The following is an 18,238-nucleotide window of genomic DNA, read 5'->3' as shown; positions in this document are numbered from 1 at the left end:
CGCTCGGCTGATTGGCTACGGCGCGATCCCGCCGGTTCCCGGCGCGTGAGCGCTACCGACATGGCGGCCGGCGCTGCCGACAAGTACTCGGTGCTGCTGCCCACCTACAACGAGCGGGAGAACTTGCCCCTTGTCGTCTGGCTCCTGGCGCGCACCTTCCGGGAGAGGTACGGGCCGCGGGGGGACGGTCCCGGGGTGCCTCCGCGGGACGGGGGCGGCTGGCGGCCCCTCTGAGGGGAGGCGGCTGCCGGAGCTGCGGGGACAGGCTGGCGGGCGAAAGTGCCCCGGCGGGTACGGAGCGGGCTCGGGGCGGGAACGGGCTCGGCGGGAGGCTCCGGTGGCCGCCGCCCGTAGAGCTGGGACGTACCCGCCCGCGAGTTCGACAAAACGGCGTCACGATTTGGGAAGGGAGTGACGCAACCCATGCGCGGGAACAGGTAGCAGCCTGCCCCGGTGACGGAGGGCACCTAGCCCCCAGTGGAGAGTGCTGCTCTTCCCCGAGGTTAATTAGGGGAGGGAAATTAGGGTAATCGGAGGTCTCGCGTGCTCTGGGGTCCGTTCGGCGCCGGCTCCCGGGGAAGCGTCGCAGCCGGCAGCGCAGAGGCGGGTTTGCTTTTCATCTTTCACAATCACGAGGCCAAACCCGAACGCTGCGGTGACGCTGGGATGATGGTTTATATTGCTGCCAAGTGCTGAGAAACAGCGACACCGAGTCACGGTTTATCGCTACAAGCATAGTCTTACAGCTATAACTAGAGCATGGGTCTCTAACGGTCGGAACATCACTTCGTATTCTGTTCCTCGGGTTGATGCCTTTGAAAATAAGATAGGTAGTGAAATTGGGTTTTCCATTTGTTCATTTAAAAATATTTTTAATTTCAGTGGAAACAGTTTTGAAATTATCATCATAGATGATGGAAGCCCAGATGGGACACAGGAAATTGCTGAACAGTTGGAAAAGATATATGGATCAGATAAAATAGTGAGTTGTATATTTTGGTTTGTTTGTTTTGTTTTGTTTAATTGTTATTGTATTGGAAAGTACTTGAAGTCCTTGGAAAACTGGAATGGAGTCCCTGGATTCTGCACTTTCTTTACATCCTTAAACAAGTTAAGTTTTGCACACCACTTTAGATAAATGTGAAATTACAATAGTCATTCAGTAGCTTAGCAGCATTATGAACTAATATGCAGAATCATGAATTAATATTTGCAAAATGTATTCAGTACTTTGTGCATTGCTGTTTGCTGTTGAGTAATGAAGAGCGGTTGTTAGTGTACCTTGTGCCTGCCTCAGGGAGAGATGAGGTTTGGATAAACTTTAATTTCATTTTAAGTGACTGCAGTAATAGGGAAATTGGAGAGATGAAAGCTAGTCTGGTCTTGTGTTTTACTTTTAATTGCGTCTAGTTGCATTCCTCAATAACAGGACTTTTTTTTTTTTTTTTACTATATTACTGTATAGCCATTAACTATATACAACAAGATATCGTCATTTATTTAGTCTTTATGAGTCATTAAAGCCACTTTCTTTTGGGGGGGTACTAAAAGCTTTGTCACAAAACTTAAGCATTCAGTTTGTTAAGAGTTTTGTGCTGTAAGCAGTGTCAGACACTTAATGTGTTACTGCATAATTAGTAACAGAGAAGTTTAAGACAGTTAGCCAACATCTCCTCACTGCTGAAGAGTTTAATTTTGAAGTTTAATTTGTGGACCAGCCCCTGCAGCAGTGTTGAGCCAAGTGCATTTGGGTGGAATTACATGGAGGCACCACCATCAACTCACACTGGTACTGCTACAGAAGTGTAAGTCAGCTGTGAGTTCTCTTTAGGTCAATTTTCTCTGTTTCCTGTTTTTTTGGTTTGGTTTTGGTTTTTTAACCTGAAATTATTTTCTCTGTTTCCTGAACAAAAATCGTTATTCTGATCTGTGTTCAGGAGCTGTCATCCAAATAACCCCATGGGCCTTCTCACATTATACTTATTGAACATGGTATGTAGTTGACTTAATGAAAAGCCAACATGTTCAAGGAAATAGATGAGGAATCAGTGATCTTTTCTCAAGTGTTCAAAATTTAATATTTATTAAAAGAAAAAAAAAAAAATCTATGGGAAAAAGACGTGTAAACCAGAATAACAAATCATCAGAAGCACAGATGATTACTAACTCTTTCATATCCATGTCCTTCTCTGAATTACATTACTTACGACCTCACAGATAAGGTGTCAAAATTAGACAAGATTTAAAAGCAAGATTTTAAATTTGTTTCTGAAGCATATTTAGATGACTGCTTAAATATCTACCCTCTCATCCCGAAATCCTGACTTATATCAAAGGCACTTTATGAAGAGTTGAAAGTTAAATTACTGTCATCATGATCTAGAAGTTAGATTCCTCTTTTGTTAGTGGTGGTGCCCCCTTCTCCCCCTGCACTTCATATGGCCCTGCCCAAGCTGAGGATACTTGGCACAGGTTTAAATCTCGGTCACTCATGTTCTAAAAGATTAATAATGTTGTTATATGGTCATTATTCATGGGTTACATCTGTATGCAAATGAAAAGCTTGAAATTTATATTCAGTACTAAAAGGATGCTAAATCACATTGTGAAACTTGCTAAAATATTTGCTGTTAGTGTTTGTCATTCCTTAAAATAATGGTGCTGGGGAGACTGTTGTTCAGATTTATAAATGTATTTCAGATAGTGGAACTTGAAGACATAATTTAGTTACTAAGATGGTTCTTTTAATTCTGTTTTTTACTGCAGAACTACTAAGTAAAGCTTATAAAGGGTTTGTTTTGAAATGTGACCTGATCAAATACCTGTTTAATATAATGATTTGTTTCTCCTCTATTATAACAGATAAATTTATTTTCATATATTATCTAGATTTCTAAGACTGACAAGTACATTTAAAAATATTTATACCTTGAGAATATTGAATTTTAAGGTGTCACTAAAATTAATTACAAACTGTACTTCAAGTAATATATGTATATTTTAATATATTCTGCAGCTTCTAAGACCCAGAGCAAGGAAGTTGGGCCTTGGTAAGTCCTTATTAACTCTGGTTAGTGCTAAAAAAACACCTAATAATTAAAAAATATGCTTTATTCTTTGATTGGTTCTAGTGCATAAAGTTCCAGAAAAAAATCACAGTAAAGCCCAAAAGCAGAAATACATGTTTTCATCAAGTTTTTTTGTAAGCAGACAAGCTTAAAAACCTGTGCTGGTTTTGGCTGGGATAGAGTTAATTTTCTTCATAGTGGCTGGTAAAAATGACAGAGTATTTGTAACAAGTTTCCCAGAAACTCAAATCTGAAAACTCTGTTCACTGCAATTCTGTACAATTGTGTTTCCCTGCTAACATGCTGCTTCTCTCCCTCACATGCTGCATTCGTTGATTACAGAATGAGGGGTTTAGATTGAGGGAAAAAAATGTAATTTTTTAGAAGAGTAGCTGCTATATTTGTGTGGAACCCACTGATCCAGAGAGAACAGTGGTTGTTTCTGTGTAATCTACCCGTGTGCAGGATGCTTCAAAAATTGGACCATAGTTCATGCAATCTCCAGAGAAATCTGAGATGTTTTTCTGACACGTATTTGGACAGAGCTCTTCACAGTTAACTCGTTTCAGTGTGAATTATGCCTGTAATTAAATTTAAAAACATGTATCTGACAGATGTCCAGCACCCAAACTACTATTGTCTCATCTATTAACTAACATGTGAACTGAAGATTTTGAAGTACATTGCAAAAGTTACTAGCATTGCAAAAAATCTCACTAATTTGGGAGCCAGTCTTGTACCACTGAGAGCAGTCATTAAAATTTGCATGGAATGATGCAGGACTGCAATTTTATAGCTCTGATGCCATATTTCAGAGAATACGTAAATCAAGTTTGTCATTATTTGCTTTAGAAAAAAGTAGATGTCCTAGGAAGTAATAAATGACATTAAAACTTGTAGTATGGAAACTATTCTAAAATAAAGTGAAGACATTTCCATGTGTTAAGATTCATGTTGTGTCCTTATCTCTCCTCTCTTATAATAGGAATGGAGAAAATTATAAAATGCAATACTTTGATTTAGCGTTAGAGTGTCGACCTTTCTTGCTAAATGTCTTTTCAATGTCCACTTCCATGTGCTGGTAAAACATTTGGGGTGCCTTGTGTACTGAGTACTGCAGCTAATTTCTCCAGTCCACTGAACAAAAATAAAATTCTGATTTTGATATTTAATTGTCTATTTAAATTCATCTTTCTATACTTTTTTTCTATATCTCTTATTTAGCTAAGAAACTCCAAAAAGTTTACATATCTTTATTTTTGGTTTCTGCCTTTTCATCCTTTGTCCTAATTTGACCAGTATTATGGATTAAAACTGACTGAATTTAAGTTTTTAGTGTATCATATCTACTAATCATGCACAATACACAAATCTGTGACATTCCTACTGTGTCACTTTGCAAACAACATGGAAAAGAAAATCAGGTTGTTCATTAATCAGGAGTTTAGTTTCCTATGAGAGGGCCCGCTAAGGACATTAGTTGAGTGCTTTGTTTTCAGTTTTATCAGAAGTTAACAGAAAGACTAGAGTAATTTGAGTCAATGGGGAGAGTATATGCCAGTTTTTCATCTCTTGTGCTGCTGTACTGCCCTTGGAAGCAGTGCTGTCTTTGAACCATATGACTCTGATCAGAAATTTGCACTGTTGAGGAAAAGTGTAATAGCGAAATTTGTTCCCACTCTTATCAAGATAGCTGCACCAGTTCATACAGGATGAATAAAATGCAACAAAATCTCACGTATGATAAAAAAGACTGTCTTCAGATTAAGTATCAGAATATAATTTGTGGTGCCAAGGAGAACAAACCAAAATCTGTATACCACTAATAGTAAATTCTGTTCTCTGTGTCCTATTTCTAGTTTTCTGTGGCTCATAAGTACCTATGGCGCTTCTGAAAATTGTATTTCATATAGTGACCCACTTATCAAGTCATGTTTCTCTGCATTTCTAGTGCAGTAGGGTTTGCGAAGGTTTATATTTATAAAATCTAGTGCTGAAGTTGTAGGGAAAAGGAAAAATAATTTTAATGTTTGACCAGTGATACATCACTTTAAAACAAATCCAAGGAGTTTTTAGTGGATCCTTTTCTAGTAAAGATTTTAGAAAATAAGTGAAGACAGTGGCTAGAAGATTGCATACATTAAAATAGTGAGGGAAATTATTTCTGTACTGTTTTCATCAGGCACTGCTTATATTCATGGAATGAAGCATGCTACTGGGAATTTTATTGTTATTATGGATGCTGACCTCTCTCACCATGTAAGTCTGTATGTTACATACCGTGGGTTTTAATCTGTTGTAATTAAATTTTCATTGATTTTTTTTTTTTTTAATTCCTTTTTTTGCCCTCACCCCTTTCTCTTTTCTGATCTGTTTTCCTTCCATTTCAGCCAAAATTTATTCCAGAGTTTATCAGGTAAGTGCCAACTGTAGTACGAGATAATAACTTCTGAACATTTATTGTTGTGTGGTAATATTTGAAAGCTTTATATTTTTGTATAGCTATCCAGCTGTAGTAAGAAAATTGGCAAGGCAATAATTCGAATGTATGGATTGGACCTCATTAGATTTGTCCCAAAATCAACCACAAAAATAATTAGTTCCTAGCTGGAGCAAAAATTCCCAAGTTTAAAGTAACAGCATGTGTGGCAAAGTACTTGCCTTCCTTGTAATGGTTGTTCAGCTTTGCAGAGCATATATATAAATGTCATCTTACAGTTCTAATCATTTCAGCATGTGCGCACGTGGGGATACTCCATAGAGGACTATGTCCTCAGTTATTGGTGAAATACTTCTCTCCCTTTTGCCTACCTCTCACCTCCCCGTAACATTTCAATTTGTAAGAAATGGTCAACAGGCATTATGTTGGGGGTTAAGGGCAGCAGTCTCTGTAATTCTCAATCTTCTTGCTTAGTAGTGCTGCAGGCCTAAAATTTTAGAAAATGTTTTGCAGCAGTCAGGCATGGTATGGACCAAGGTTAGTTCCAGACTTTTTTTTTCCCCTTACTATAGGCTTGTGTAATTTAAATATTTAAATCTGTATTTAAAATAATTCTGTCTTTTATACTAGAGGGGCTTTAAAAATACATGTTGGGTCTTTATAAATTATTTATTAAGTAGTCTATGAGATTCTGTGACATAGTTGGTAAAAGATAATGATAAGATTCCCTGAAATAGCTATTTATAAGGGAACAATTAACAGGTTTTCAAATGCATAATGCTTATAACCACCATAACTATTGCTTTCCTCTCCTCTGCTTATTTGTTCAAGGGTTTGTAAAATACAGATTTTATACTAAAAGAGTAATTGTTCTTATTTTGAAGTTTGTACTACCTTCATACAAATATTCCTCCTTTTTTTCTGATAAACCAAATTGCTTACAGAAAGCAGAAAGAAGGCAATTTTGATATTGTATCTGGAACAAGATATAAAGGAAATGGAGGAGTATATGGCTGGGATTTGAAAAGAAAATTAATCAGGTTAGTATTTTTCTAGCTATTTACACATAAATTTATTATTTCGAATAATTCCAAGTACTCAACTTTAATCTGTGTGAGCTAAACTGAGTCTTTAGTCAATAGTACTAGGTACTGAAAAATTCTATTAAATAATAGAAGTATGGATGATTTGCAAATTCTTTAGGTAAAACCTACCAAGAAAGAATGTAAGGATATGACTGAGCTTGAGAAATGGGTTGGAACAATGGACAAGTCTGCATGGCATCAGGTTGGGACAGTCAGCTTCATTATTCAAAGAATGAGCTGAGACTATGACACTTCTCTCCAGTTTAAAAGACACATTTAGTTAACTTTAATAGCTGTAACAGTCCTTTCCCTAAACAGTAAATCACTTGCTAAACCCCTCTGTTGACACTCTGATTTGTCATAAGTTAAAACTTATCTGGCATGATCAATGTCAGTAAATCATTACTTAGACGTTACCAGAAAACAGTTACAGTGAACACTAAGGAGAGGTTTCACTCAAAAGAAAAGAGGAAAATTCTGTCAAGGTTGTAGAATGATGTGGAGGCTGGCATCATGTTTACAGGGCCTTACATATTTTTGAGGAGGTAATCGATAAGTTTCTGCATAGTCTTTCTGACACCTAAATTAATAGGCCTAAGTTAATGCTGATTTACATGTTACTGTAAAGAATTAGGAGTAGAAGTTGTGTTACCACTCTGATCTGGAGATGGTATCACAGGGACTGTATTTGGATTTCTCCTCTTTTTTAATGGCCGGAATAAGTGCTCATCTTTTTGTGAATCTAATAAAATATACACCCAAAACAAGGAAGAGAGCTAAATGGGCATTACATTTTTACATCATACTGGACACAGTGAAGGACTTGCACATCTTATCAGTGAGTAATATAGCCCTCAGCAAGATAGTAATGACTGGCTTTTCGGTCTTACTATTTTTCATCAGTGGACCTTATCCTTATCATACTATGAAAGCAGTGTAAACCAAAACTGAACCTTGATTTTTCTAAATCCAGATCTCACATTTGTCCAGGAAGCATTTTTATTCTCTGCTTACAGTGAATGCTAGTCAGAAGAACAATGTTTTGACTGTTGTAAAATTTCTTTCTTTTGTATTGTATTAGTGTGTAGTTGTAACAACAGTTCTACCATAAAGAACCAGATTGTAAACCTAATTTCTAAAAATTATAGTTTTCTCCTTCATAGAGAAGTTCAATAATCTACTCATCATCTACATTTGAAAAACAAAATGTTGGGTTTTGATTTCAAGATTCTGTGATTAATTAGTCAAATTTAGGAATGAAAACCTATTAGAAATATAATTGTTTTGTATTAAGCAATAAAAGGTTTCTCTTTTTTTGCAAGTAGGATATTTACTTATTATTGGTATTTCCTTATTTTCTAGAAATTCTGCTTGATCTTTCAGAATTGTGTACTGAGCAATTTTGACATTCATGTTTTCTTTCACAGTCGTGGTGCCAATTTTATAACTCAGGTTTTGCTGAGACCAGGTGCATCAGACTTAACAGGGAGTTTCAGGTATGGGTCTGGTTTGCAATTCATAAAGTTGATTTGAAATTAAGAAACTGCTGAATGAAGAACTGGAGTAAGAACAGACCTTCCTTACTGAGAACTATGAAATCTGTTTGGAAAGGGTGTAAGAAATAGACTAGTTTGCAAGAACTAGTTCCTCCTATGACTTTGTTAAAGATTTTTTTTAAATAGTAATGGTATAATGGAGTGATTACAGTTAAGATTCCTACACACTATCCTGATTTCTGAGGTTCAGAAATTGTGCTTCACGTTTCATTTTCTTTGTAATCATTTACAGGTTATACAGAAAAGAAGTCTTACAGAAACTAATGGAAAAATGTGTTTCTAAAGGATACGTCTTCCAGATGGAGATGATTGTTCGGGCTAGACAGTTAGGATATACTATTGGAGAGGTATAGTAAAAGTTTTGATAAGTATATTGTGCTTTCATTTAAATGTAGATACAGATTACAGGAAGCATCGGAAATTTTGTGCACTTCCAAGAAGCAGCAGGATTTTTAAATCAATGTAAAGAAATTACATATGTAGAACTCTATTTTTCCAACTTTTCCAGGTGAATATCAGACCTGAAAATCCAGTTACTTACTCCCCTGGCTGATACGCTTCTCAGATCCTTCGCTCTTGTTGCCATTTCTTTAGCTGCATACAATTTTACAATGTTTTTCAAAAGAGGGGAAGAAGTCAAAATATACCATGAAACTGCTGTGAGCCTTTTTTTCCTTCTCCATAATATACAGGCATCTCTAGTTATGTCCTTCCAAATAATTTTTTCTCCAGCAACCTGATTCTATTTCAGATGTATTCTGTTCTCTTTCATTTATTGCCTTGTTATTTTCCAGCTTTCCAGCTATCACAACTTTCCATTTCTGAACTCTTTGAATGTGCTGTCTACAATCATTGAAAAAGAACTCCAAACAATTGTTAGATCCTATATTTTCAGCAGTCTGATTGCTGCCTTTTGTATTTCATAGAATTGCTCTTGCTGGTGTCTTTAAAGATGATTCACTGGAATTTTCTCTGTAGCCAAATCTCAGAACCAGTTCTTTGTCATTTTCAAGATTCTGAATTGTCAGAGAATTCTGTGGCTGCTACTTCCCCCTCTAAACCTTATGTATTACATTTCTCTATCAACATCAGGTAGAGTATTTCTACACAGCAAAGCAAGCTCTTCCACCTTTCTTGCTTATGGAGCAACATCACTGTTCTGTCTGTAGCTGGGGTTTGACCCTAATTTCTTTGGTCTTCACATCCAATTACATTCACATATTGCTTTCTAAGATTACTTAATTAAATCCTCACCTGTCTATACATCCAGATACAGAAGCCTAGAGTGAGATGAGGTTTATTTAATATACATTTTTAAAACAGTAAAATACACTTGTCTGACTGAAAAAATGCAATCTTGGGTTGCTTATACCTCTTCAGGCCACTGCTGCAAATACCTTTTTCTCTGCTTATTATTTGATCCTGCTACTCGTTTATTGACATGCCTCTACTGGTTGCACAGCATCAAATATAAGATATTTGTCTTCCAGTTAAAAGCCTGATGGACAGTCTTTACTAGGCCTCAGGTCTCCCGGTCAGTGTTGAGACATGGGCTCTGTTTTGTGATGGGTCAGTGGGGCCGTCCTCCACAATTCATCTGTTACATTCTCAAGCAAGCATCTTCTTCCCTCCTCATTTGGTTTCTCATGTGTGAGAAGAGTTCTCTCTAACATCTGAAAAGTTGCTTCATTATTCTGCTTTGGCCTTGTCTTTAAGATTTCCGTTGTGATACCTATAACAGACTTGACAGTGTCCAGATTGTTGACACATGCCTATAAGTAAGACTACTGCATTTTTACTGTTCCATGTTTTATCTTTATATGGTAACTTCCTAGGGCAGGACAATTTTCCATTAAGCTTCCAAGTACATTGATACAGTATTTCTCGATCAATATTTAGGATCCTTATGTATTTTATAATTATCCAAATAGTAATACAGAAATTCCAGAAGAGGTGACAGTTGTACATCTGTTTCCTGGTTTGCGAGTTCTGCAACTCTACAGGCAGAATAGGGGGGTTTGCAGTTTTATGCAGTTGTAAAATGTTGGTACCGTATTGAGGAAAAAATATTTCTTAAGCAAAGTTGAAAATGAAGATTGAGACCTGCCAATCCAAAAGGTACAAATGGATGATGAGATGAACTGACACAAGCTGTACCCAAATAGTCTTGTATGCACTTGTTTCATTGTGAAATGTACCACAGTGCATGGAATACACCCATCTGAAAATGCTTCAAGACTAATGATAGAGCTTCTTATGCAAGAAAGGCAAAATCCAGAAACAACCGAGGTGGTTAATTCCTATACTGAAGGAAAAGACTGGATACCTCTTGTTAGATGAGATATCAACCATTCTTTCATCACTGGTCAGGAAATGTCACTTCTGATGTCCCGCACTGACTGAATATTTGGTGATTTCTATCCATGCCCCGTAGATCAGCTGTCTGTAATTTCCTGGATACTTGCCGGGATCGTCACAGGGACTAAGAAAGCCAGAGTCACTGTTGAGTCTATCTGCATGCCTTTTTAGGTATCTTCTTACCACCTTTTTGCCCTGGGTTCTCTTCTACCATGGACTGATCTGCTAGAATTGTGAGAAATCCTCAGTTCTGGCACAGATGCAAGGGTGTGGTGATTTTTGTGTTTCACTTGCCAGGTGATTTCTGATTGAAACTGCAGAACACTAAGCCAATTTTTTAATGACCTTTGCAAATACAATCCTTTATTTTAGCCCCTGGAGTATGTCAGATTTGCATACAAATGTATATGGAAGTTCTTGAATATTCTAATCCGGTGTTGGCAGAATGTCCTGTTATATGTCATTTGTATGTGGTCAAGTAACTGAAAAGCAGTATGTTCCTAACATGAGTAGTGAATTAATCTGGACATTATGATCACTTCAGTAAGGAGACCAAAAGCAGTATTTTAAATGCCCTTTAATCCTGTAAATAATCTATAAAATGGTCAAAGACTGATCAAGACAGGTATTGCTTGTAAAATATGCACTAACTGCCATATTCAGATGTCATCTTCTAGCCAGTGGTGAGGTTGAGCAGAACGCTGTTTCATGGTGGTGGGAGATTTTTGCATTCCTGAGGCATTGACTCAAAGGTATTGAATTTAGCTAACAAGGAAAGTGGTGAAGGTTCATTTTAAGCCCCCAGGCTTTTAGTACACTTAAGCTATTAAGTTTGTTCTGACTGGTGTATGATCTAGCCACTGAGTAATGTCTTTGGATCATCTTTAAAGGTGATAAACCAAATAATTTCATGCTCCCCAGCTATGGGGCATCATTAAAGCCACTGGTAAGAACACCAAGCATGAGGGAAGCCAATCTGGTGCTTGCCTTCTTCCCGTGTCTAAACATGCTGTAGTTCAAAGGCCATTCTTTTGTTTACAGAATTTCTGATTATTTGGGTTTTGAACCTTAAAAATAGTTTTGCTTGTTTCAACAGGTTCCTATTTCATTTGTGGACCGTGTCTATGGAGAATCTAAACTGGGAGGCAATGAAATAGTCTCCTTCTTAAAGGGACTCTTGACCTTGTTTGCTACAACGTGATAGTTCATCCTAAGTTAACCTTTCTAGAAAAACATTTTCTGACATCTGTGTGGCTTTTAGTATATAATAGCAGAAGCTTGATAATTTGTGTGGTGACCAGAAGACCTGCTATAAATTAACAATTAAATGAATCACCAATAATAAACTAAATATATTGTATCCCAAAATGCTCCTTCAAAATAAATTAACTGTATGTTAAACTAAAAACTAATAAAGACTAATGCTATATTTTTGTAAAAATAATGAAGTCTTAATAAAGAACACAAAGCTAAATGATCTTTTGCATTTAGAAATGAATCATTATCAGCAGAAGCTAGAGATTGTTTTGAAATAAAGATGAGCAAGAACATAAAAAAAAGTTACAGTATTTATCTTCGTTCTGTGGTTTGCAGATAGTATTTTAAATATATACCAATTAGTTCCCTTTCTTTCCTCTGCACATATATACACATATCTTAAAGCAGGTATATAGAAGAGTTTCTACAGAACTGATAATAGCTTGTGTAGTTTAAGAGGAAATACAGATGAGTACAGTGATTTGTGCTCTGTAAAATTGTTCCTACACTGGAAAGAAGGAATATTCTTTGGATAAGAAAGAGAATTGTATGTGTGGAATAATTTTGTATTCTCTGTGTTTGTCCAGAAGCAGATGATTCCCTTTTCCTATTTTCTTTAGTTTCTAAACATTTTTAGAATCAATAAAACAGGAATATGACATCTCACCCAAATTTAGAGTGGCAGAAGACCCAATTCACCTCACTAAAGACCCTTGAAAATGTTTTCTTATGTCAAACAACAGTTTGCAATGTAAAAACTGTATTTGTTCCAGACCCCAGTGAATGAAATGGAGTAATACTATTTTTTGTTTCACCGTTTGATATAACCAGAATTCAGAAATTATGAAGCCCTTGCAATCAAATATGCACTTGGAGGGGAGGAAGGATGGAAGAAATAAGCAGGAGGATGAAATAATTCTGATAATGGCTTTATATATAAGAAAAATACATCCTCATTTGGGGAAGAGGTAGTTCTTTGGATACCTCTATCAGAAAACTGATGGTAGGAGAGGAGAAGCAACAAATGTCTTCAAAATTATGCTTATTTGGCTTGTGATTGTCTGCGTCCTTTAGTACACTAGTTATTAATATTTGAAGTTACAGTTGTAATCGTTATTAATATTAGAAATTACAGTTGTTAATGTTAGAAAAAATTAGAAAGTCTGTAAATAAGTGATAAATTCATATTTCAAGTAGTTGTCACTTGGTGACAGAAATTAATTAAATAGAACTTTGAAACAAAGGCTTTCTAGGGGTCTGCTTTAGAAATATTCCTTTGATATTTTTTTTTAGTGAAGTTGTAGAGATTCTGATGTTTTTTTCTGAGTATTCAGAGCAAATGTTTCATATTTAATTTGCTTTAAAATAATAAAAAGATGCATCTGTAGGTTTTGAATCTACTTGTATCTGGATTACAGTGACTTAACTGTACATTTTGTGACATTTGCCTGTACTTTTCCAGCAAATTATATATAATTTCATTTGGTGCAGGCTAATCAGATCTAATAATATATACAGAAATAAATCTCTGGGACTAAAGGGCTGCTGAAATGTCCAGTGCATAGGTTTCATCTATTTATGTTCCATTTGGAGGTTTCATAGCTAAAATCAACATTTTAAGTTGAAAATAGGTACAAATTTTTTAATTACCGAATTATGAGTTTTTTAAATGTTCATTCAAATGTACATAATACTAAACCCCATTTGCTACAATATACATTGAACCTCAGCAAGATCATATTTTTCTCAGACTTTTATGTAATGATATATAACTATAGTCCATTATATTAGTTACTTGTGATCTAATTGCTGTGAATTAGGGTTTAGCCTTTAGAATCTGCATGCCTACTTTTTAGTTATGAAAATTACCTGGTAAATTTCCTTCATTTATGTGATTGTGTTTGGAAGCAGGTGCTTTTACATATAAATTAGGATCATAATACATGGCATATTTTGTGTGCTCTAATATGTGAAAGTTTGAAATGTGACTGGGCTATATTCAGCTTTTAGATAAATAGGTAATATTTCTTACTATTAAGAAATTATTATACCACTATTACCATATCACTACCTTACTTAAAGGTAGTGGTATTTAAGTGATCAAGAAAGAAGTGCTATAAAGAAGGCAAAATAAGTGCTTCATGGCCTCAGGACACAAATAGACACCACAAGCCTTCTTGAAACAATAAAAGGTCGCAAGAGTGGAACTGATTTCTATAGCCTGCACCAAGCTACTTGTAGAAAGCACTACTGAACAGAACGAATATGTGGATCCAGGGGAAGGAAGCAGAATTAAGAACAGGCTTTCCTTGAGTTAGTGGAATACACACACACACACACACACACACACACACACACACGTATATTTTTCACAATATATATCATGAAAACCATCTGAAGCTTTTTTTCCTAGCAAAAAGACTATATTTCTTCAAAAAACGGGATTGGACTGCAGATAACTCAGTGAATGTTGAACGCACTTTCAAAAGTTGTTTGACGGTGAGTTTTAAAAGCCTGAACTTCAAAAGAGGCAGCTGTTGTTTGTGCATCTGACCCTCCATGTACTTGTAGAGGGGAGAATCATAAAATAGTATGCTGTTAAGGTTAAGTTATAAAAAACGCAGAATCTTTGCCTGGAATTGGCCTAAATTACCTCTCCCTTCATCCTTTCCCACATCTCAGCCTGCAGTACTTTCCTTCCAGTGAGTTTTTCCACTGAAGTGACTAAAAACATTTGATTCTAAAGTATTCCCTGTCTTTGAGCACTTAGATCTGGCACTGTAGAACCTCACCAGCACCCAAACAGGGTTCTGTACATAGGAAAACATTGCAAAAACAAGCTCTAAGACTGCATTCTGTCGCTGACCTTTTCTCTTGCATGCACTGCTGTGAGAGTTCATGAAAAATGAATATTGTAATACTGTAACCAGTGTTCAGAGCTCTAATAGAGGTCCTTCTTTACTAAAGATAGTATCTCTTTAGAAAATAATGCGATGAAATAGCCATCACGTAGTGCTACTTGAACTGGTTTTGACTTTTTTTAAGAGAAACTCTTTGAGTTACTTGAATTTGTTTTCAGCTTCTTTTAATCAAGCCTCTTTGTATCTGAAGACCACCTATGTAGATTCTTAACATAAACACAAAAAATAGAATATGTATTGTCAGGGAAGAATGGCTTATAATGTAAGAAGGAAGTTATGCAGGAGTGACCATACTTTCTCTTACAGCGTTCAACAAGGGATGCAGAATGAAAGCAAGTAAAAAACATGGCTAGCATGATCTTTGCCCAATTACATCAATAATATAGGCTCTGTTGAAGCCAGAGATCAAGAAGGTCTGGATCTTTTAATGGTTCCTTGTGTTTTCTAAGGATTTGATTGCTTTTTGAATCTTTTAGAAGTTTTGGCTTCTACAGCGTCTTATGGCAATGAGTTCAACAATTTTAATACATGCATTTTGTGAAGTACTTTCTTTATTTTAAGCTTACTGAATAATCAGTTCATCAGATGTTCTCTATCAGTGGATTGAGAACAGCCCTGCAGAGAAGGACTTAGGGGTGTTGGTGGATGAAAAACTGCCTGTGAGCCAGCACCGTGCGCTTGCAGCCCAGAACCCACCCGTGCCCTGGGCTGCAGCCAGAGCAGTGTGGGCAGCAGGGCCAGGGAGGGGATTCTCCCCCTCTGCTCCGCTCTGGGGAGACCCCCCTGCAGTGCTGGGGCCAGCTCGGGGCCCCCAACAGCAGAAGGACCCGGAGCTGCTCGAGCGGGGCCAGAGGAGGCCACAAAGATGCTGGGGGTGGCTGGAGCAGCTCCCCTGGGAGGCCGGGCTGAGAGAGTTGGGGGGGTTCAGCCTGGAGAGGAGAAGGCTCCGGGGAGACCTTCAAGCGGCTTCCCAGGGCTTAAAGGGGGGAAAAGAAAGGTGTGGAGGGACTCTTGATCAGGGGGTGTGGTGATAGGACAAGGGGTAATGGTTTTAAAAAAGAGGGCAGATTTAGATCAGATATAGGGAATAAATTCTTTCCTGTGTGGGTGGTGAGGCACTGGCACAGGGTGCCCAGAGAAGCTGTGGCTGCCCCCTCCCTGGAAGGGTTCAAGGCCAGGTTGGACGGGGCTTGGAGCAACCTGGGCTGGTGGAAGGTGTCCCTGCCCATGACAGGGGGATTGAAACTAGATGGTCTTTAAGGTCCCTTCCAACCCACACCATTCTGGGCTTCTATGTTCCATATTTCTTGTTTCCCGTTTTATTTTTCCTATTATTTTATAGACCCTGGTTATCCCCTTATCATACTCAAGTCTTGTCTTTTTAATTTCCTCAGAGAGAAGCCGCCCCACACCTTGGTATTCTCAAAATGTTAGTAGCAGACTATAGTAGAACAACGGCTCTACTATAATCTTTAGAGATCAGGTGCTTAGAACTCCATACAATGTCTTAAATACTCATGTACTAGGGATTTATATAATAGCACTTTAGTTTTCAGTTCCTTTCTTAATAGCATTGCAATACTCTCCTTGCCTTGTTTTGCCCACCACAAAACACTGACTTGACATTTACAGAGAATTTTTCATTTTATGTCCCTGATTTTACAGTTCCACATAAATCAGCTTTTCTTAATTACATCCATATTCATTTCCTATGAAGGCACAAATACTCTGCTAATGTATTTTCTCTAGGAATCTGTGTCTGCAAGCACTCAATCCTTTGGCAAGAACAGGAGGTTTAATTCCTTCCTGTTTTAAATCAGTATCCATCCTGGATATGTTTGGTTGGGCATGTTTAATGAAGAGGGGGAAGAAGGTAACTCACATTTTGCACCAGTAATATTCACTTTCCCCTGCACAGCAAACTGATTACCTCCTTTGGCAGACAGGCAAGGCTCTGGGAAGATCTCTTGTTCTGTTATAGTGCACCAGAGACTCAGTGTGGTGTATGAAGAAACTTACACAGCAGACTCGTTGTTCAAACCCATTAGAACAGCCAAAGCATGTAATAAACTTCAAGCATGCTGTCCCAACAGACTTGAAGTTAAATGGATTGTGGAGTTTTACGTGGCATATCATTAAGATTCTCCTTGACCTAAGTTTGGTGCTTGCACTCTGAATGCACATCATCAGTCAGAGCTCTGCTGAGTGACTTAAGCAGCCCTGGATTGGCATGAAGTTTTTTATCAGACAATCTGAAGCCCCAGCTGTGAGATGAAACACGCCTCTGGCCCAAGGACTTAGCACCTGATCAACTATACTACATGGCAGGTGGACTGTGAGTAGCTGTGGTCACCTCATGCCACCGACACCCCCGAGAGCCCTGCCTCAGGGATATGCAATACAGGTTCATACCCTGAGGTATGGATTTTGTCACTCTTAGTCATATGAAGATTTAGGTATGTAATTGACAAGGTCAAGCAGTTTAATCCCTCTGACCCAGAGCATTATGATTCTGAGGCTGGGACAAGCACTTCAAACAGCCAGGGCCTGGTTAATGTATCTAACTGAATGTGAAACCAGCATCAAAATGAGATCCCTAGCATATCTGTTTTGTGGGTGAGGATTTGTCTGATCTGAGGTTGGAGGCAGCTGGCTTCAGTTTCTGTTTGGATGTTCTTATTTTTGGTTGGTTTTTTTTTTAATCCGAGGCTTTAATCTGAGCCTGTAATAAAGATGTACCTAGTTGCCAATATAAGCGCTACAATAAAACATATTTTCCAGTGGACTGTGTAGAAAGCCAACTGCAAGGTTGCACAACTTTCTGCATATCAACAGTAAAAATTAATGATGATTAATCGATAATATTTATTTAAGGGTCCGTCAAGATTCCAAGTATAAGCATGGATTGAAATCTTGGCACAAATGTATTAAATGACAGATTGCCTACTGAGTTCAATACATCGATGACTTCAGCAACAGCTTTTCAACAGTTAGCACTCCAGAGTTGACGGCAAATTTTAACACTAGGATCAATATGAACAGGGTATACACAGGTGAGAGAATTGCTTATCAAGTTTTATCATTCTTTTATGATACATTACCTCCAAGGTGCCATGATATAGAAGACGTGAATAAAGAAGGTAATCACAGAACTTATGTAAAGCACAGAAGCTTTTTGAATGTAATTTCCTCCTCTGTTCCTGACACATTTTACCTTCTTTCTTCAGGCATGGTGGCCCTTTATAACTTTTTATAGATTTTGATCATTACTGTTCAAAGGGAAATATATTGGGACTGGAGAGAAGGAAACCGAATTGCAACTTTTAATCCAAAATTAGACATGAAAACAGCCTTATAGAGAGGGATTTCAACAAAGCAGCAGTGGGCAAAGATCATAAAATGGGAGGTTATCCCTGCAAGGTTAGTTGCACTGCCTGTTCAACAGAAATTGGTATCAGTGGTGCATCACAATAAAACAAAAACCAAAACCACCTTGTGTTTGGCTCACAAACTTCTTTCCTGTTTTGACTTTTTGCAAACATATCCCACCTCT

At 37.5% G+C, this 18,238-nt stretch overlaps 1 protein-coding gene across 1 annotated transcript; it reads left to right on the top strand.

Moving 5' to 3' along the window:
- The first annotated feature begins 8 nt into the window (after positions 1–8).
- On the top strand, positions 9–12,066 carry DPM1 (dolichyl-phosphate mannosyltransferase subunit 1, catalytic). Its single transcript, XM_042800876.1, has 9 exons — positions 9–167; positions 883–982; positions 3,017–3,050; positions 5,251–5,327; positions 5,459–5,484; positions 6,453–6,548; positions 8,021–8,089; positions 8,382–8,496; positions 11,604–12,066. The coding sequence occupies exons 1-9, from the start codon at positions 61–63 to the stop codon at positions 11,706–11,708; spliced, it is 729 nt and encodes a 242-aa protein (XP_042656810.1). The 5' UTR covers positions 9–60; the 3' UTR covers positions 11,709–12,066.
- Positions 12,067–18,238: the final 6,172 nt, after the last annotated feature.

The sequence above is a fragment of the Tyto alba genome, unplaced genomic scaffold, assembly GCF_018691265.1.
Source record: "Tyto alba isolate M040663 unplaced genomic scaffold, T.alba_DEE_v4.0 Super-Scaffold_33, whole genome shotgun sequence".
In the NCBI taxonomy this organism is placed as follows: Eukaryota; Metazoa; Chordata; class Aves; order Strigiformes; family Tytonidae; genus Tyto; species Tyto alba.
This window is presented reverse-complemented; position numbering and strand designations above follow the sequence as displayed.

Coding starts and splice junctions, on each gene's coding strand:
- DPM1 (XM_042800876.1), top strand. CDS start 61: ATGGCGGCCGGCGCTGCCGACAAGTACTCGGTGCTGCTGCCCACCTAC. Junction 5,485..6,452: donor TTTATTCCAGAGTTTATCAG/GTAAGTGCCAAC, acceptor AATTGCTTACAG/AAAGCAGAAAGAAGGCAATT. Junction 8,497..11,603: donor TAGGATATACTATTGGAGAG/GTATAGTAAAAG, acceptor TTGTTTCAACAG/GTTCCTATTTCATTTGTGGA.